Source organism: Diuraphis noxia, unplaced genomic scaffold (genome assembly GCF_037042655.1).
Source record: "Diuraphis noxia isolate RWA-SAM2 unplaced genomic scaffold, SU_Dnox_SAM2 contig0005, whole genome shotgun sequence".
In the NCBI taxonomy this organism is placed as follows: Eukaryota; Metazoa; Arthropoda; class Insecta; order Hemiptera; family Aphididae; genus Diuraphis; species Diuraphis noxia.
This window is the reverse complement of record NW_028301715.1, coordinates 45517378-45540970: the sequence shown is the minus strand read 5'-3', so window position 1 is coordinate 45540970 and position 23593 is coordinate 45517378. Positions and strand designations below refer to the sequence as shown.

General features: G+C 23.9%; 1 protein-coding gene across 1 annotated transcript; it reads left to right on the top strand.

Annotated features, from left to right (window-relative positions):
* The first annotated feature begins 2204 nt into the window (after nucleotides 1-2204).
* On the top strand, nucleotides 2205-23434 carry Ms (neuropeptide receptor myosuppressin). Its single transcript, XM_089229738.1, has 3 exons — nucleotides 2205-2362; nucleotides 21298-21535; nucleotides 22801-23434. Exons 2-3 carry the CDS (start codon nucleotides 21310-21312, stop codon nucleotides 22899-22901), a joined length of 327 nt encoding a protein of 108 aa, XP_089085864.1. The 5' UTR covers nucleotides 2205-2362; nucleotides 21298-21309; the 3' UTR covers nucleotides 22902-23434.
* Nucleotides 23435-23593: the final 159 nt, after the last annotated feature.

The window sequence follows — 23593 nt, the reverse complement described above, 5'->3', positions numbered from 1 at the left end:
ATAAATACGCATAATTTCCCGCTAGGTAATTTTAAAAGAACTTTTTTCTAATCGTATTATTTCAATTACTAAATACTTTCATTCAATATTTCCAATAAAAAAATTCATCAAAAAATGTATCATACATTTTGCATGAATGGTATCATATAATATGATGAATGGAAAATTACATTTTACTTCTAAACAATTGTAGTATAAATAGAAAAATATTTAAAATATTTATTTTTTTAATTGGTAGGTATTTTAAATTTTAAGAAAAGTGTGATATATATCATATATAATATATATTTCGTTTTTATTAAGACGGTTCAACAGAGCTGGACTGCCGAAACATGATATTTGTTTTTCCTTCGCCGTTTCACAGATTTTCACGTTCGGCGCCTTTACGATTAAAAATGCCTACCCTGTCTCATACATCATCGATCGTGGTGAATAATAATGGTAATACATTTATTTGATTTTTAAATGACTACCTAGTCACATAGCTTGTGGACTATTTATAATATAGATGAACCATTAAAATGCATTTAAATAAATATAAAACAAATTCTACAGTTAAAATACGGGATATATTTTATTGGATGTTTTTAATTTTGCAAACCATAATCAAGTAATATTTATCTCTAAAATATTATGTTATAATACAATTTGCTTGTTATTATCTCATATCTATAACTAAATCTCAGATGCAAGGGAGGTACCGGGAAGCTTGATATTTAAAAGTTAAAATAAAAATAATTCATCTAAGCAAAACCAGAATTTAAATCAAACTTAAAAATAGTATATTATTATTTATCATAATATACTTATAAAAATTAATAATCTAATTTGATAGGTAGTTAAATTATATTTTGTGTCATTATCTTTTGCGTGTTATAGAGGTTTTTACTAACTACATTATGAACCATATAATTTCTAACATAAATAGCACAATTTGGGTAGGATACAGTGACCGGTGTATTGGGCACTTGTCTAGCTATATGTTACCTCGATGTAGATTAATGGTTTTTGAGATATTAAATTTGAATATAATGATGATTCATCGCTTTTCTCTGTATTTAAAATTAAAAATCTTCCAAAAACAATGTTTACGCTTGTATAATAGCACAGAAGTTAATAATGTGAAACCATTCGATCCACCATCACCTTGGAGTTTTGTTTCCATAATACGATGGAATTAAGTCCCAATTATAAAAATTCCCACTAAAAATAATTAACAATTATTTTCCGATCATAATAATGTTTTGTAATAAAAATGTATTTTTGTTTGAATATATAGAATTGTGTAAACTATAACCTTTATAACGTTTATAACTATTATGTGACAGATTTTCGATGAATCAAAAAATACTTCTTAACTAAATTGAATCTCGACGCCCAACAATTATATGGAATAACAGGTATAGTATGAATATGAAAGAATGAAAAATAAAAATATTGTTTCTCGCTAAACAAAATTAGAAATTGTTATCATATTTACATTATTGTGGTCACGATAAAAATGGTATCATAAGTTCCTTCTGCATTCACAAAATTACTCTTTGGTAGTTTGACTTACGTTCGTCAACCATTGTTTTATAATCATCTTTTAACATCCTTAGGTAAGTATATCACATATTATCTTTACGTATATTTAATGACATTTAAAATCATATTTTATTATAGAGATCATATTTGTACGCTCTTAAGTGTGTGCAATCAATCCCAGTAATTCTATCCTTGTCAATTATAATAGAATACATAATCATATTAATTTTGTAAGTTTTACTTTATTTAAATTACATTTTATTTTTAGCTTGATGTTTTAGTCGGTAGTCGGGAGGACATTAAAGTCATGACATTTATTACACATTGATTATTGAATGATTTGACAGAGATAGTCTTCAAGAGTAATAAGGATTAAACCTGTCCGACATCGACCTCGACCTCAAAAGACAAAAAATGCATGTACATGATTTGAAATAATTTTTAGTGTACTAATATGGCGCAAGTTCTACATTAATTATTATATTAGATATTATAAACATCACTTTTTTTCGTAATTCTTCAAAATGTACATATATTTATGTTACAGTTAAATATTTTTCGTGCGTCATTTGTATTTCGTGAATTCATTGAGAGTATAATAGCTTGTATTTTGCATTACTGCTGATTGGCTGGCCGGAAATATTTGGGGTATGCGCGTCCCAATAAAACAAGCGAACAAGCGCTCAACAAGTGCCGCGGAGCGTGCGTGAGTAGGTGTTAGTTCCGGAGCTATAAGAGACTGCATTCGGATATCCCGTCGTCTTTTACCATCTCGCACTTCGACTACTCGCGTTCGGTACAAACTCGGTCGTTGTTAATCAACATTAAACCAAAGGTAAGTGAACTACATTTTATATACATTCATACTAGGTATTAAATATTCTTAAAAAACAAATTTCCGCACGGTGTTCAAGTGAAATAAAAAATTGTTTTCCATGTGTAATTAATAATTATTTGAAAGATAATAAAATATGATATTTGATAAAGTTATACCTACTCAATGTTATTAACATTAGACCAAATACAATTTTATTTTATTATTTTAACAGTAAATTGGTTTGAATAAAAATAAGTTTTTTTTTACAAAATGTTTTCTATTACCATTCATTTTAAATAAATACTATTTGTTATAGATAATTCTTATTTTTATTATTATTTTAGTTTATAGAATAGTACGAATTCTTTTTACACTTTTTACACTCATAAAGATCGATTTAAAAAAAACTTAATTTAAATACAAGTCTAATAAAAATGTCACTTCTTCGTGTGGGAGATTATAAAAATACCTAATGTATTAATTTAAATCCTATATCCTTAGTGACTTTTGGTATTAAATTGTCCATAGGAAAATATGATTTCTCGTGTCTATTATTATTCCATTCAATATTAATAGTAAAAACATGATCGGTGGGAACTATTTAGTTCATTTATTTTATTTATTTGAAAATTATACATTCTGGTGTTCGGTTATCATTATTCAACTGAAATGACTAGTAATCTATTTTAAAATGTATAACTATAGAAATATTGAAAATTATTTAAGATTTTTTTTTAAATTTTAGTCATGTTAAAATGTATTTGCTATCCTCAAAGTTTTAAGTTCAAAATATATATCTTGCTATTATTCTAAAACTGTTATGAGAAAATATACAATTCAATAATAATTATTGGCTACCAATATAATATGTTTATAACTTTTGATTAACTATGTTTTTTTTAATGATTGAAAAAAATATATATTCAAACCGTTATCTAATGAGAGTTTAAATAAGATGATATAAAAAATATAAAATACAATTTTTTTTGTGTAAACAAATAAAAATACAATGAAAGTAAAATCGAAATCAGGTTAAGTTCGGGCTTTAGTATCGTATTGATTAGAAATATATGTCTTACTTAATCATTTACACAATTGTGTTTATTTTGAATTTAATTTAAATTAGAGATTTTTGAATTGTGATATTTAGGTCGATAATGATATGTTAGTTTAGTATTATGAAGTCAGAAAGCTGTAAGCCCGCATGAGCCAGGTGGCATCTAATAGTAACGTCACTCGTATATGTACACCTTAAAACCGTGTAATTTGTTGTAAAACTGAACTGTATTCACAAACAACTAAACAGAATCATTATAATATTATCATAATGTTTAAATTTCAAAAAAATACTGTTAGGTACACATCGTATTTTTCTATCAAAATAATAGTAATCATAATGAGATATGTATAAAAATAATTTTCTTAAATTCGGTAATTTTTTACCTTTACAATATTATTTTGTGTGCGTGAAATTTTAACGATCAAACGTAGCTTACTTTCTCCGGGTCTTACGTCATCATTAGCCTGGCTGCCTGCATTTTAATTAAAACATATTTCAATGTTAAAATTAGACTTAAAAATTATTCTAAAACAATATTTATATTCAAATTATTATCAAATGATCGACAGTCATAAAACCTATTATGATATTATGTCTTTGAAGATTTCAATGGTTTAAGATGGTTGGCCTAGTTTCATGTGTGTTTATGAAACGGCATTAGTCAAGGGCGCCCGCAGGAAATATTTCTAGGGAAATAACTGGAAAGACGAAGGACGATGATTTGTTTATTATTCAAAGAATTTATGTATGGATATAATTAATGAATGACCTTTACCTTTATCATAAGAACAAGAATGATGCGTGTCAAAAATGCATTTTGTATTTTCCCAACTATCTTAGAATCGGAAGATAAGTTTTGATTTATACAAACATAAAATAATTTTAATAAGACTCGGTTGATTTGTATAATTTATCTAATTGTATTAAAATATCGCACAGTTTAAAAATATTACTCCAATAATTATGTGAATTTTAATTTGTTTCATCTTTTCAATTAAAATCACGAAAAAATATATAATTAGAAACTATAATCAAAGTTAAACAAACATTTGTGAGTTTTACATTATCTGAGAAGTAATACTTCTTATCGGTTTGAACCAAAAAAAAAAAAAACATTTGTAACACGAAGCCAATAAAGAATGATTATCCTTTGAAATAGTTTAATGATACTTATACATTTAAATATTTTTTTTTTTTTTTTTGTAAATATAATAAGATGAAATGTAAGATATTGCGGTAAAATGAAAGATACAATATAAATGTTAAATTAGTTATACGTATTTGATACAATTTTTTAGAATTCTAATTAAAATCAATATACCTATAATTTTTTATGATCACTATACTAAATTGGCATTGAAGAATAATAATGAAGTGTGCTTAATTTCTTAATCCTGCATACTACACTTCCAACTACCACCAAGCAGATAAAATAATATCATACTTTTTGGGTATAATTCTATAATTTGTGTGATGTATAAATAACATTTCACTTCGAATATTAATTATATTGTTTTATTATTGGCTTGCTCGAATAACGTTCAAATAGTATTTAACATAAATACATAATTGTTTAATGTTTAATACAACATTGTACTTTTTGAAGTATTGTCCTGTAGTTTTCTAAAACGGTTGTCAGTGTTACTTACCAAAATTTACTAAAAATAAAAATAATAAAAAGATCGAAACACGATCAACTAAAAGAATTTAATAAAAAGCGAGTAGACATATAAGCACAGTCAATGTATGAAAAATAATCTAGTATCCTGCTTTTTAAAGCAGCGTATATTTTTATTATTATATTATTATATTTTAGCACAGTATAGCATATAGTAGGATTTATGTAAGATTTTACAAACATTTATCTTTACGAAAATATTGATTTAAAATTGTTATTATTATTTTATTCGTTTACTACTCGAAATATCATATTATTGTATGCACGTACCATATTATATTTCAACAATATTATTGAAAATAGATTTAAAAAAGATCTCAATACAACAATAAACCATAATATTGTCTTTATTGTATATTATTATCATATGAATGTATGTTGTTTAAAAAAACTAACAGAATCAAATAAAATGTAAATTTATCATTGCAATTATAATTACCCTTGAATAATAATAAAAATACATATTATTAACAGTTATTTGTTCCACAATAATGATTTTATGCACATTCGTTGAAATATATTTTAAAATTTAATTAGATAATGATAAAAAGATAATTATTACACCGCAAAATTAACATAATTCAATACCTAGATAAAATTATATAATTTTGAATAAAATTAACTAAAATACGGACAAACTGATTTAAAAAAAAAATATATTTTTTTTTCTATAACTTATTTTTATAATACACCTACATTCCACAATTGCAATTAAAATTTGTTAAAAATTTTAAAACTAAATATCGATACATGATTTATATGGGAACTGAAAAATAGATTCTATACATTTCAAATGTTACAAACTCATTATACTAAACTTCAAAAGTATTATATATTAAGCTTCAAGAAACATCATGTTGGTGTATAGTTAGGGTTTAAAATTTTCTTATTTTCCCACTTCATAGCTATACATAAACGTTGCTGATTACTTTTCAAAAGTATTGCAATACATGATAGTCGATTTTACATGTTTTAAGCGGGAAATTATTCTTCACATGAAACGATATGATGTATTTATGCGTAAAAAATACTACTAAATTTAAAAATATGTAAAGTAGATTTTTTTATGAAATAAAAGTAGGTAGAATAGGCAGATGCAGTGAAATTTAAATAATAATTAAAAAAATAATAATAATAACTTCAATAATACGTACCCATATTTACTACCTAGGTATTAATTTTATAACAGCTCCTAGAAGCCAAAAACTAAAATCTGTTTTTCAATATTTTACATAAAAATTACTATAATTATTATATTATACTTTAAAATTACATAATTAGAATTATGAAAATATCACATTATAAAATGTCTAGATTTTAGTATACTTGTAAATTGTAATCACTAATCGCTAATCAACCAATTTTTTTTTTTAATGTACACAAATATGTTATTAAAAATTATTTTCAATAATATTAAATCAATTTTTTTGGTATCGAATATTAAAATTAAAAATATATTTAATTTAAATAAATCTATAATTTATCTATATGTATGACTATACCGAACTCATTCAAATACCTGGCCGCTATCGGGCCAATATAAATACATTTTCAAATGATAGAAAATAATCAGCTGTCGATCTGTCAAAATTAAGTCATACAATACGTAAAAGCAGTCGGAAATTGACACGTAAATAGTTGCAATACATATTAAATAGCTTGTCAGGTATGAAAGCAATATAAATGCTTATTGACAAGACCATTAATATTTTAAAAATTGCAAAGGTACACAATATGTAATATCTTAAATATTGAACATACATTTAAAAAAAATCATAATAACTGGTTTAAAATATTAAAAATTTGACGAAAAAAATATATTTTATACCTATGTTATTGTTAATCATTGCCAAATAATTAATAATATAAGTCATACAACATTGGTATGATTAATTTAATCGGAGTCGCTTGAAAGTTTAAACAAATACTTTGTTTATCGTATTGGGTATTGCCTATTATATTGTGGTAAACATACAATTGCATATTTATATGATTAATTATAATTTAAATATAAAAACAAAACGGAAATATCATGAAGTCATGATCTAAGTTTGAAAATGTTGTATGTGTAGCCGTATTAATACACTTAAAATAAAAAAACCAATTTTGATTTTATAAATATTTTTAATTTAGTTGTAGGTGTACAACACAAATTGGTACCTGATTAAGAAAATAAATAAATATTCATGGAATCTACAAACATTAGCATTTAAGTATTTTACGGTCCGTATATAATTCAAAAATCACCAGTATCTACGATTGTGTTCATATCCGTGACCATTCTTGAATTTTTTATTGACATGATCACCAAGAACATTGTTGATTTTATAAAAAGTACAATAGGATTATGGGCCAAGTAATACTTTTGTCTTTAACATGGTATTTATTGATATTAAATCAAGAAATTTTTTTTATTCGAACATATTATGCGATATTGTATATCATATTAATTATAGCAGTCACAATCAATCAGTTAGCCTACAGTATTTGTCATAAATCGTAGCAATATAAGTTTTCCGTTTCAACGATTTCAGTTTAAATAAAATAACCAGTGTGATTAGGTGACATTAATTAGTGGTTAAATTAAATTTACTCATAAATAACGTGTAAACATTAAAAAGCATAAAGTTAGCGTTCTTGTAGTGTGTAATTTTCAAAAATATTTACCTTTATAATAATATAATAATTTTATTAAAAGAATATAAATGCTCTTATTTCATACTTAAAACCATTATAGGTATTCCTCTTTTTTATTGTTATTCATAAATTATGGACGTTTAATAATTATATAATTTAGCCACTCGTTAAAAAAAAGGTCCCAATTCAATGAAAATACCATTAGCTTAATAAAATTTCAAATTCGTTTATACACATTATTAATTTATAACTAATTCCCATCTTTATTTTATTTTGAACACGCGAGTAATCAATAGATATTATAGGTTCATCCTATTCCTACTTGCTTATTATTAACATCGTATTGTTGTATGAGCTATAGATTGTTTTACTTTATATTCATTTTTATTTTTCTTGTTAGTGTATTTTGTTCTTCTTATATAAAACGTATTTTAAAAGCATTGTTCAAGTATGGTTGTATAACTGACACCTATGGTTTTTAATTTGTAAGTTATAACGTGTAATTAAATTTTTATTTTTCTAATGCAATTCGGGTACCTACTCGTATTGTTTTATTTTCATCAAAAATCCAATGATTTTATTAAACCTTTCAAGTATGAATAATGTTTTTTCTCTAACTAATTTTAAATATAAATGGACAAAAAAAATTATAATTTGATGTATTTGATTGATTTTAATCATAAAACTAACCGTGTTGTGTTTGTAAAATTAAACAATGCTCTACGTTCCGCATACATTGCCTTTTAATTGTTGAACAAGTTAATCTAAATAACATGTATATATTTCATTTCCCATTTCGCATGAAAAAAAGGGAACGACTTAATCTTTTAATCCCAAATCTCATCAAAAATTATAAAATGTGAAATGCATTCAGAAAAATAACTCGTAATGTGTTTTATATAGTTTTCAAAAATAATAATAATAATAATAAAACATAACATTTGTATTGAAATAAATATTCGAAATTTTATGCTTTTTATTATTATAAACGATAAAAGTTTTAAAATATGTTAACCCTTACTCAGTTTAACCTAAAAGATATAATATATTTTCATTAATAAGTACTTGTTATACCTTTTCAATAACAAAACTTAATGCTTTTAAGCTAGAATTGATTTTTATTTTGTTTTCACTTATCACCATGTACCTATACAATATGATTTACGAAGCATGCTAACTCCCCTTTTTTCAATAATGCAGTTCTTCAAAATCGTGTTTTTTTTATTTTTTTAAATATACTTAAGACGGTATTTTCGAATTCTTGAGATACTATACTGATACTACTTAAGGAGTGTCTTGTGGAGATAAGAACATTGAAACATTAATTTTTCAAATAACAACCTCTTCCTTTTCTACTGTAAAATATTAAGTGAATATTATTTTCTAAAAATGTTGACGTATTAAAATAAAAATTTGAATGAGTAGTTTTGTTGTTTTGTAGTTTAGAGTTATTTAATTGTTTCTACTAACGCTAAGGATTATGATAATAAGTTTGGGGAGGTATGAGGACTATTATAAGACAAGTTTAAAATTGTAATCTTTAATTTACCAGCAATCGTAATTTATAAAAATGGACGAAGTATAATATAAAATAAATACTAGATCCAATATTATATCCATTTTATATTTTCGTTTAACTGTTTAAAAGGACTATTATCATGAACATTTTAATAATTTAAAAACTATTAATTTGAATTTTTAAGTAGGTTTATCAAAATCTTCAATACAATGATCCATTACATAATTTATAGTTTAAAGGGAGGGGGTTCTCATTTGAAAAACAGAAATTTGAATTTTTACAGGATAATTATTAAGTAATAGGTACAAACACTTTCAAGAGTTTGAAAATATAGTCTACGAGTACCTAGGTATTATAAAAAAAAACAAAATTTGAATAAATTTATAGCTACAAGCAAAGTAGAGATGAGAATGTTTGATGAATTACTCTGTATAAAATTTTAAAAGTTTATTTTTATAATAAACATTGTAATATTTGATAATGGCAGATAGCATATAATCCAAACCTTACAAGCGACTAGGTAAATTCATTAATTTTTTCTAGAAAATAATATTATCACAAGCATAAAGCATAATTTCTAGAATTTATTAATTTAATTTCATATCTTATTAACATTGTTATTTCATTTATTTTAGTAAGCTGCTTAAGTTTTTTTTTAATGTATTAATTCCATTACATCTAATTAAAATGTGTACAAATTATAAACAAAATAAAAATACCTTTCAAATGAGCTACTAGTTAAAGCATGTAGATTAGGTTTTTAAACAACTTATATAAGCAAAATATTTCTTACTGAAAACAATATTTCAATCAAAAGCTTTTACTTTGATGTTTGTACATTATATAAATTAATTGTTATGAATCAATACTTCAAAATATGGTAACCTAAAAAAAAGAAAATTAAAAATACTGTCTTTCAAATAAATCTATAAAATATTAGTAACCATATTAATTTTAATTTTTAATTTACATATTTTCTTAAAAGGTTTTATATAAATAATTTGTTAAACAATGAATACAATTTTATAACATAATAAATCTTCAAACTGTTCAGTTAATTAAATTTAATTCTGATATTATAAATTTCATTACAACAAATAATATTTACCTATGTACAAAGTACATTATATCTTAATTAAAGCTTTTATATCAGATAACATCTTAAATTTACAGAGATAATAATAATAATGAATATTGTTTACCTATATTGTATTTTATAGATTTTGACAATTTATTTTTAATTTTTAATTATTTGAAAATATTCACTCTAAAACAGTGGAAATTTAAAATAAATCACGTTCAATATTTAATACATCAATTAAGTTATTAATTTTATAAGTAGATATTTACACACTTTTTATGAAATTTATAAAAAAAAATGGAGTAATTTTTAAATATAAATAAAACCGCAGAAATTGTTGTAGAAACTGGGTAATATTAACAATTTTACATTTTTATGTATAATTGTTGCAAACAACAACTATAACATAAACTCTTCAATTTCGTCAACTCAACAGAACTGCGTCAACTGATTTAAATATTCTAACTTAGATTAAAATGTAAATCTTTAATTATAAGTAATAAGTAGAAAGCAAATATGTAAGTAATTAATGTAAATTTAATATGTAACGCCGGCTAGTTGATGCCATAAACAATTAATAAAAAAATAAAAAAAACCAACTACAACCAATTTTATTATTAAATTATGGTATAGCTTAATATATTAATATATTTTTAGAATAAAAATGTTTATTGTTAATATTTCGTAGTGCTTATGTTATTCTAATCAAAATGGTAAATTACATTGTAATACATTATTAAATAAAAAAAATAATCAGATAATTTGTTTAGTTTCAAGTGATAATTATAATTGTAACTTGATGTACAGTGCTTATGTTTAATATTTTAAAAAGTTTCCTTTGATACAAGCCATTCAATGAATCTGACACTCATTCCGTGTTCTTAAATTTCAATTACAATGTGTTGTTTTTTTAGTATCAAGTGTGTTCCTTCTTCAAGTATTAACTATATTAAATATTTAATTTCATGATTACAAGTTTTTGAAGCGCATTTAAAAACGTACGACTTAATATTACGTTGAATCCATGTTTTTTAAATGTTATACTGACTTAAATTTATCAATTATATATATATAAATATAATTTATTATGTTCAGGATAAAAAAAAACTGTTTAAATTTTCTTATTTGAAATATCACTACTAAATGTTATAAGGATGTTTTCATATACTTAGTTACAAAATTATCTAATAAGTATGTATTAGGATTTAAAATATGATTGATTTTCACGGTTGGTAAACAATTTTTCATTTATATAATTAATTTATGTTTTAACTATGATTTCGTGTAGAAAAGAAAACTAATTAGATGAAATAAAACTCTGAATTTATCTACACCTTTAGTTTTAGTTAAAATCATCGACATTATGTACATTAGCATATTACGCCGATATTTCAAAGCTAGCAAAATAATCTTAAACATGTCTTAAATTATTTATGTATATAATAAGACCACTTTTATTAAATGAATACGATATAGCTATTTATAAATAATATGTGCTATTTACAACATTTAAAATAAAAACAAATTGATATTTGCTATGTTTAATGTTTATGATCTTTGACGACAACTTGATTGATTTTTATAAAAAATATTTTTTATTTACATTTTAAAAGTAAGACTTTAAGTAGGTAGTGATCAGTATAAAACTTTTAAATATTAAAATAATACATTTATTATACTATTTAAATTGCTTTAAATATAATAAAATTACAATCATGATTGTAATAATATTATGAATATATAATACATGAAGATTTATTTTTTTTAAATTATTTTATGATCATACTTCTCGGAAAATAAAAATATACGCACGACTGTACTTGAACGATTTTGTTGCTTTTCTGTCGTAACCGTACTTTCACGATCAATCATCTAACCAATTTTCAGTTGAAAGAAATTCCACCATCGTTCTTTTCTATTTTTATTTTTTTTTTTGCATCAAAACGAACAGACAAATTTAAATTATTTCGGTTATAATATAAAATATGATATTAACATATTAAAAAATGTTTTAAATTTATTCATAAAAAAATCCCCAAGAGTAAATAAATGTAACATATAAATGTATGTAAATGTCTTATAATAGTATTTTTGTTTGTAAATGCGATAAAAATATTTTACTTGTTTGAATAAGAACTGGATTGGGCATGACAGGAAAATATTTAAACGATAAAGGATCTTGATTAAAAAAATCACATATCATAATATATTATGATAATCATTTCAAAAGTCAAACTTTTTTAATATAATTAAATTGAATTGTATTGTTAAACAAAGTTTATAAGAAACGACAATTTTAACCTTCGTGAATAACCTAACTGTATATATAAAATTATACTGGTAATCATTTTGTCATTAATAGTCTGAGGCAGTCATTACCAATATTTCAAATGAAAGTATTTTAGGATAATAGCCAACTATTTTATTTCCTATTAAATTAATATTTGGAAGATATTTAACAATAAGCTATATTATCGAATATTCGAATCTCGTATCGAAGGTTGTTCAATTTTTAAAATATTACGTAGTTAGAAAGTTGAACGATATTGTATATTGTATAGGCATGGTTTGATAATTGTTTTTCTCTTATTGTTTGTAAGACATACAAAATCGATAATTTCACAATCACCCATTTATTTACTTATAATATTTCAAACTAAATATGATATTATAATAAAAACATTTTTTAAAGTTTTTTTATTAATTTTTAAAAAGTTAGAAGTCATTTAATTTTTAAATTCTAAGTAAAACAAAAAATATTATATTGGTTATACAGTGAGTTTCTCACAATATATTATTAATATTAACTTCCTATTATTATCATTTTCTGTGAACACTTATTCATTTACAAGGAGAGCAAAAAATGCATGTGCTTGCCATGAATCGGTCATAGTTAAAATATATATATAGTTAGTTTTTAGACAAAAAAAAATGTTTCAATTATATCCAATACTTTCCATAGGTGTAGCAGGGTAGGTAAATTGAGTCCTAAATGACCCTAACTCGGTAAATTGAGTCCCGGTGAAAAATAGGTAGTAGGTAAGTTGAGTCCGGGAAATAATAAGGTAGTAGGTAATTTAAGTCGCAGGGAAAAACGATTTATATACATTTAAAATTTAAAAATATGCACTATAAATTTTTTATTTGTGATTTGTGGACATTCGTTGACTGCATGTATATGATTTTAAAAATAGAAACATGCATTTTTATTGCAGTAATAGTAACGTGTTTGAGTGTTTATTTTAAATTTTGGAAAATGGTAGTAATGACAAGTGAAAAAAACAAAACTGTAATTATAAAAGACGGTTTAAGTGTTTTTTAAGAGACATAATGATGTTGTTACTGAAATGTAATGATAATATAATGTAATGTATACTAATAATGACATTTATTTTTTATTATTTTTATTAATTTATATTTTTAATATTTTTAATCAATATAAATCTAAATATTATATCCTTATATAAATAACTTAACATAAATCAAAATATTTACTTACTACCAATTTTTTCCCGGGACTCAAATTACCTACTATCTGTTTTTCCCGGGACTCAATTTACCGCCTTCAAAATGTACCAAACTTATCTCAGACTCAATTTACCTAGCCCCAGTTGTAGGTAATAATAATGACAACAATAGAAATAATTCGAAAAATATTTTCAAGTTCAGTTTCAAATGGTTTATTGCTTTTAGATATAATATCACAGTACATTTTTTATTGTATTATCTTATATACATCGTGGAAATTATAATCTCCCAAACTATAGGAAAACGGTTGTATCTTTTCACACTTTAATAACAATATATAAATCGATTATTATTATTATTATTTTATGATTTAATCTCAAACCTTCAGTAAAATAAGTAGGTTGTTAATATTTTTTGTAAAAAAAATATTTTCTTGTTTTAATTTTGTAAAAAGCTTTAGAGAAGTTTAAGTTCAGTTTCATTTTAGAATGTATTTAAATCTGTACGTGTCTTTTGAACATAATATTTTGACCACCTCAGATATTTTTAAGTGGTATATTCTTTTATGTTAATTTCATTGGTTTCTGCAGTATTGTTTTTTAAGTTTTCGAGTTTATTTTAAAGATTATTATCGTTATTTAGATTGTAACAGTAAATTATAATGTTTAGTTCTTACACCAGAATAAAAATAAAAATTGTAAAATATTATATATAAATATAATCTTTCAACATAAAATGCACTATGATATTATTAGTTCGCAGAAACACATGGTTACTATAACAACATATAGTCTAGTTTTGAAAATAGCAATTTTAGACCTATAATATGAATTCCCGACGAACCGACCAATAAAACTGACCGCAAATTTAATCAAATACTATATTACAAAACATGGAAGGGCCTATTGGGACTATTGTATAGGTTCAATCTATAGACTATGAGAGAATAACTATAAAAACTCGTAGACTAATAAGGATGAGGATCCGAAATGTACGATTAAGTATTCCTTTGTACGAGTATATAACTTATAATTTTACTAATTTACTAAAAATACGAATGATTACAAAGTATTTTAATATTAATATTTGAAATATCGCCAATAATATCATAGAAAAAAGTACAGCTACTTTTTTCAGATATATTATTATTTAAACAATCATAAGCCCACACATATTTTCTTTACTCCCGTCAAGTATTATTATGTTCTAAGTTTCTATGGTATCCTACATTTTCAATCACTCACATAAAGCTTGTACGTATAATATATTTAATAACATTTTTCACTAATCCTTGATGGAACTGATAGGACATAACATTCAAGACACATTTTACAACAAAATATATTTTATAGTAGATTTGACGTCTTTAATTTTTGACCAACACTATTAGGAAAAAATCAACAAATTATTCTCAAAACTCAACATTGAGTATATTTGTACAAATAACAATTTAAAAAGTACCTACCAGTAGATATATTTTCCTTTTTTGAAAACGATTTAAAATTTAGATTAAATCTAACTATATTATATGCTTATATATTATTGTAATAATATAAATTTATACTTATCAAGAACAGAAAGTACACAGATGAGATGTATGTATAAAATATACTATTAATAGAATTAAACTGTTTATATTATTCATAACAAACAAAAATTTAAGGAAAAACGCGAATTTTTACATTAGGATTTTCTATACCTACAGCAGAACATTTTCAAAATATTTCAACTCTTTTTAAGTTATTTATAAACATTTGAAATTCGAATTTTTTTAGTTGTTTTATTTATTGGGTCAAAAACCTTGAAAATGTTATAGGTACAAGGTTACCCATAAGTTTACATAATAGCAGTTGGAAAATATTATAAATATATAAGCACGATTTTTTTATAGGTATTTCAAGTTCAATTGTAGACAAAATGTATTATATTGAAAATTATGCAAGTTTGCAACTATATTTTAAACTGTACTAGCAAATAATTTCGATTAGATTATAATTTATTAAATGATCTAAATGGGCATCAAAGATTAAAATGCAAAAGCAAAATTTCATCATATTAAATAATATTATTTTATCTCAAGGAGATTTTTAATTTTATATCTGATTATACTTTTTGTTCGCATAAAAAATTGATTTTCAATCATACCACACAATATAGTGTGGTAGTGACCTTTTTATCTCACCGGTAATTTATTAATTAATGTTTAAGTTGTTCCTTAGTTTATTTGTTTAAACACAGTTTAAAAAAATTACAAGGAAACTCAAAAGTTACTAAATTTTATATTTATTTTTACCCTCAGGTAGAATTTCTTTATATTGGTATGAAGATTAAACTGTTAATTCAAACATAATTACTTGATTTTTGTATCATATATCTACATTTATAACATATAAAAATATTTTAAATTACACCATCACGAGTAAATATGATTATCATTATTTCATAAATAATTAATAGGTAATTTAGCATTACAATATTACATAACTCAATAACTGTGAAATAAAGTTGACATTAGTAACACATATGTTACAATATATTATATTGTGAATATATACTGATTAAAACTATACTACTTACCTTAAAGAAATTGAATTGTATAACAGCATATAATAAGTTTGTTTATTTGTAATACTTGTTTTTAATTGTATATAATCGAATTGTCCAATAACTTATAATACCGTAAAATGTAGAACCTAAAATGTAATAATAGTAAAGCTAATAACCTTGCAGTTGATGCTTAAACAATAAAAAAAAAAAAAAAAAAAACTATACTAGTTTATACCGATGAATATTATTAATTTACCTAAACAAATAATATACATGTATACAATATTGAAATATGTTTAAAGTGCTTCTTTGGGTATATCAGTGAATGTTTTACAATAATAAAATAAAATAAAGTAAATTAGGTTACAATATAACACAATAAGGATTGGTATCTTCAAATTCTATCGTTAACTTATTATAGTCTCATATTTATTGTCCAATCAATAAATTCTAAAATGTTAATTCAGCATTACAATCCTAAATTCTTAATTCTGATCTATAAAGGCATAAACGTGTGGATTTTGAAACTCTAAAAACTATAGAATAAGCATTTAAAATAAAGCAATAAAACTCTAAAAATTCTTCGAAAGCGAAAAATAAAATAAGCTTTAAAAAAAATGTTAATTAAAACCAGACTATAAAATTAGGCTTAAAAATATTTTCATTATTAACATTTTGTTATGCATTGCTGTAATTTTTATTTTAATGATTTATCTGTAAATGTATTTAACTGTTTTAGATCATTTATAATAATAAATAAAAAAAATAGCATTAAAATAATTTAAGACCATTTTTAACCATTATAAATTATAATTTTTCATTAAGTTTTTGACATTTTAACTCAAATTTTATAAATTTATTTGACATTACCTAAACCTTAACATCCAGCATGGCCGTAACTGGTAAGAGGATCCAAGAGTTCGGACGCCTCCCTCTTTATCAGTTCCTTGACATCCGGCACATTTGCTTAACCTCGAAATAGGTACATTTTATTCTGTAAATATTTTTCTCAATTTATTATGCTGTGTTATTTTTTCAAATTTAGAGTCAAAACTCCGCGAGTCACCTAATTGTGACGGGATTAAAGGAATTATCAGTATAAAGAGCTTATGTGGGTACAGGATGTCATATCAGTAAATTGTACATGTGCAGGAGGTTGAATTTATACACGCCACAGCCATTACCAATGTCAGAACTCGGTAAATCAAACATAAATGTTAAATCCTTTGGTGACAAAAAATAAATGTTTATTTGGGAATATTGTCACCATTTTTATCTTTCTCCTCATCAGACCTTAGTGTAATATACGAAATTTCAGATTGACATTATCGGGTAGATGATGTTATATATTTTAGTAAGATTTGCATTTACGGTAAAATAATATTATTATATTGTGTTCATAATCTTATAAAGTAATAAATTACTTAGTAATTTAGTAGATACTTTAAAAAATATGTAAAACTAATTTAAAAAAAAAATAAATCGAAATGTGTATACTGTATGTATATAATATATACCATAATAGCGCATTTTAGCACTTAAATTAAATATTCTAAATTGGATCTAATTGATTCTTATGTCAAAAGTAAGAACTTCCCGTAATTTTATATTTAATTTAATAAATAATAATCGGTAAAACAAAAGAAATTATACAAAAAACCGTTAAATGTCTAGTTTTCAAAAAAAAAAATTTTGTGTAATTTCAGTGACCTACTAATTGACAATTAAGCCTCAATACCTGCTATACAGAAGAGTTCCCCAGTTTTTTAATTATTAATTTAAAATTTAACCAAACAGTAATAAAACGAATAAAAAATGTATACTGGTTTAGATATTTTTTCAAAAATATTATTTATTTTGACGTTTGTTAAAAATAATAAATACTCAACTTAGGTGAAGGAAGAAAATATATTAATTTCGAATGACATATTAATATTGTATTATTGTATATGTGAGGACACACAAGTCAAGTAGGATTATATACCGAACATTCGTACATATTAAATTTAGTACATAGTTAAAAAAAACTCTTCACCAAGAATACAAGTTCTATTAAAAATGAAAATAAAATTATTTCGTTGGTAATAAAAACCATGTAAAGAATATTAAAATATGAGAATAAACATTATGAAAAATGGAAAATAATTTTATTAATAATAAATTTAATTTAATAAATATTATATCATAACCATATTGCTGCTATCATATTTTAAAATGTTTTGCTTAAAATAGTATTATAAATAAATTAGATTAAATAATTTTACTATTATATTGAATTGTATATAGACAACAATCACAATTTAAAAAAATAATATTTATAAAAATAACAACTGGCAGTAGGTAATTACACATTTTGCAATAGTATAAATGATTTTTAAATAATATACGGGCACGGGCCTAGTTAGTATAAAGTATTATAGTTATAAAATTAAATATCTAAACAGCCCGAGAGACGATATATTATATTGTGTACCATATATGCATGGTTAAAAAAGCAGGTAAGTCGTGGATGTCGCTCTGCTGTACAGTAGGTTACTGTAATGGATGGGATTAAATTTGAATGCAATGATAGGTATCATTGTATATGAAAAACGATTCTGAACGGAGATGATTTGTCAGTCTAGGATATATTATATTTAAATATTGTCATATATTCTATTTTGAAACAAATATTTTATTTTTCAATTAAGACGCATTTTGCATAAGGCATGGTTCATCAATTAGTGTAGTTATCATAATTCATAATACCTTATATATACGAATACCTGGTTTGAGGATAAATCGTTATCATTACGCGATTTCATAAAAATTTAAAACTCAAACGCTCAAAACATTTTTCCTATAATTACGCTTCAAATTTTCTCTATAGCTATTTGAAGCAAAACTTATGGAAAAATTGGTGTTAAATTTTATAACCTTAAATATAAATACAAACAATATTATGAATTTTGAACTACAAAATAATTTGCAAATATTCATGGTTTTGACGAATTTTTGTCAGTATTTGAAATTCAAATGCTAATAAAAATTTAATTTGAATTTCCGGTGGACATTTTTTTTTGTGATAAAGATTGACAAATTTGTAAGGAATATTGTATTAAATTTTCAAAGCTTAGATTTAAAAAGAAAATTTTTTATGAATTTCTAGCTTAAAATAATTTGCGAATTTTCGTAATTTTTACGTATTTAGACAAAATTTGAACTTTAAATGCTTATAAAAAAAACGTGACTATACATTTCTTGATTTTTCAACTGCTATTGTAAAAATATTTTGGAAGCCTTGTATTAAATTCTCAAACCTTAGAATTAAAAACAAAAACTTTTAAGAATTTCGATCTAAGATAATTTGAAAATTGCCGTAATTTTTACGTATTAAGTCAATATTTGAACTTCAAATGCTAATAAAAAAAATCATGCCTATGTATTCTTATAATTTTTTAATCACTATAAGAATTACTTATGAGGAACTTTGTATTAAATTTTCAAGTATTTTGATAGGGCCAAAAAATTTTTATCGACACTTCAAAAAAAAATTTTCAGACAAATTGAAAACTTCAGTCGTCTATAAATATCTCAAAAAAAGTAAAAATATTTTGAAAATTAAATCATGTAAAGAAAATGCCAATCTAAATAACTGGTAAAATTTTCATGTGTCTACGACTTATACTTTTTGAATAATAACAAATATTTAAATTCGTTTGAGGATAAATCGTTATCGTTACGCTATTTCGAAAAAATTTAAAATTCAAACGCACTTAAAATTTTTACTATAATGAAGCTTCGAGTTTTATCTATAGCTATTTGAAGGAAAACGTATGTAAAATGTAGTGTTGTATTTTTAGTTCTTAGTTATAAGCACAAACAATTTTATGATTTTTCAACTTCAAAATTACTTGCAAATATTCGCGTTTTCGACAGATTTTGTAAAAATTTGAATTATAAACGCTTATAAAAAAAAATTGTGACTAACGATTTTTAATTTTTTTTAGCTACAATTAGAACAACTCATAAGGAACCTTGTATTAAATTTTCATGTTTTTTTAGTTGTCCAACATTTTTTTACCGACACTTCAAAAAAAAATTCTCAAAAAAATCGAAAATTTCAGTGGTCTATAAATAACTCAAAAAAAGTCGAAAATTTTTGAAAATTAAACTGTATATAGATATCACTAACATTAACATTTGGTGAAAATTTCAAGTATTTACAGTGATTAGTTTTTGAGTTACAACCATATAAAAATATCGATTTGGTCGAAAACTGGTTTTGCGTAAAAATTCCCGTTTTTCTGTCATTTTTTTTTTTTTGTTTTTCTCGATTTTTTTGAAAACTGTTGGAAAATGTTTACTTTTGACCTCTATAATGCACCAAAGATATTCACTTTTACCACCCCCAAAGTTTGAAATTGAAGCATTATTTCGACTAGTTATGCTGTGCACAGACACAAAAACAAACATAAAAAAAAAAAAAAAACACACATCATTGTAAAATCAATACATTCATCACTTTGTTCAGAATCTAAAATGTTGCCCACTATACATCGTGATTTCTATAATAAAAACATGATCAATACGAAATATTTGCTGACGAAATATCACATCGGGTACGGAGAGTGAATGATGCGAAATCTACAAAGTATAAGAAATTCGTATTGACGATGACGCAATGTCAATTTTAACGATGAGTGAAAAATTAAATACTCATTATTACCCACTTACAATATTGGCTTAGTATTGGTCGAATAACCTATGCAATCATGTACGTGAATGAAATTCTGGTGATATATTTGTCTAGAACGACAAACGAAATATGCAAAACGTTTAGTTTTATTTTAAAGGATCGTGGGTAGGTGTCTAATATTTCGATAAGTTTAGGCAGTTACACGACAAACAATGATTGTTCATATTTCATCTGTGCAACACGATGCAGCAATTTTGTAAGTTTTGTCGTAATTGATTGTTGTAGAAAGAAAAAAATATGTCTACGTACAGGACGATGCTGACTAGCGTACTAGTGCTACTGGTCGTGGCCAGTGTGTGCGATTGCCGAATAAACAACCTCCCCACAAGGTGTATGCCAGGGCTGCTGGAGGATGCGCCGCCCAAGGTGCGAGAAGCGTGTTTGACATTGTCCACCATCCGCACGCTTTCGAACGCTATCGAAACATTTATCCAAGATAAACAGTATCCGATGCCAATGCCTTGTGAGTAAATTTTTCAATCCTATATCCTATATATCCTGTATACATTCAATAAAATATAGGTACCTATTTATACAATACGTACATATAGGTATATATACCATGATAATGTAGGTATTGCCTTATATATTTAAGTATTATGACGTTACTTTATACACTTTGGTACCTATATTCAATTTTTCTAAAAAAAAAAAAAACAATTAATTTTGTATGGTTAGGTTATTTAAGTGATAATAATATTGAAACATAGACTGTTAAAATCGCATTCATCTTACAAACATATAATTGTTGTTTTATAAGATAACACATCGCTTAGATAACCTAACCATACAAAATTATTTTTATTTTTTTAAGTTAAAAAAACAAATATTTAATTCTGACCAGACGTACGATAATAGTTTTACATTTGCAAAACAATCTCTCTATGCTATATATTGACGTTTCAAAATTTTATTTTAATTAATTTCCTGATTTTTAATATTTTTTTTTAGTTTCGAGAAAAATTGCGAATTATTTAACACCGTAATGTTATCAAACATGTGACCCGCCAAATACTTTCCGTGTTCCTAATAGTTATAAATTTATAATCATATTTTATTTCTTCAATACTAGAAAAAATATTAAAAAATCAGGAAATTATTGAAAATAAAATTTTGAAACGTCAATATTTTCAGAAAAATAAACTCTACAAAATGGCTATCTTTATTTTTTTTGGAAATAATTAAATAAAAAAATATATTTTTTTAACTTTTTTACCCAAACATTAAAATAAATTTAAAAATGAAATAATTGCAGTTCTTATCCCTGTGAATCTTATTATAAAACCAGAATTTTGATATCTCCATTATTTCGTTAGATATCGCAATGGGTAAATCCTCGCGGGACACTCTATATAATATATATTTATGGCATGAAACAATAAAATATATATAGATACATAAATACATAATATATATTTAATTTATTATTTACATATAAGGAATAAAGTGGTGTATACTCGATCAATATTCGATATTAACATTATTATTAACCGTGTATTGGTTATATTTCAAGTATTTCAATAGCATTGAAAATTTCAAAATCGTTTTGATATATTTTAATGACAGGGTTCTATTAATATTAAAAATATTGATCGTGTATAGGCCGCTTAATGGAACCTAAATCTATGTAATATTCTATTGACTATTATTATAGTTCAAAATTATTTGTGTATTATACATATTATACACATTATTAACAATAATACTCAGGTGATATTTTTTTCACAGACACCAGAATGTCTGATGGATTGGTCGACACAGCGATGCAAAATGATAAACGTCAAGACCTGGACCACGTATTCCTCAGATTCGGTCGCAGAAGACGTTAAATACGACGCTTTTTTAAAATATGCTTAAGATAACTTCCTTCTTCTTCTCTTAGATCCTAAACAACTTTATTATATTTGTGTGTCATATATAATAAAAAATATATAGCTATTTCAAATAAAAAAACGTAGACTATTATCTACACCATAAAAAAAGAAAACTATTTTAAGGTTAACATTTCGATCATTTGTTTGTTTTTATTTTATTTATTAATCGCGTAAATTGTTTTGATTTACATAGCATACCCAGCAATGTAGAATTTTAGTACCTAGCTATATCAATAAGATCAAAATTATTGTGAACACATTATTTAAGACTTAATTTATTTTTATTTTTAATTTATTATTTGTTTACCTACCTCGTTAGGATTGAATATCTGCTCATGTTTACTTAAAATAACATACTAGTCTGCTGTATTTTATTTATTTGTTTATTTATTTTAGTAAGAAAACATCGTAAAATGTTATATATATATTATTATTATTCTATAGTTAATAATATTAATAGACCTTATTTGGTACACTATATAGATTGAATTACTGTTAACCATAATTATTATTACGATTATTATTATTATAAAACTATACGAATATATTTAAATATATATATATAAATAAATGAAATTACTTTAAAAAAACTACACACAAATACTTTTGTTTTACATTATATTTCATTCTCCATATTCCTTTAAAAT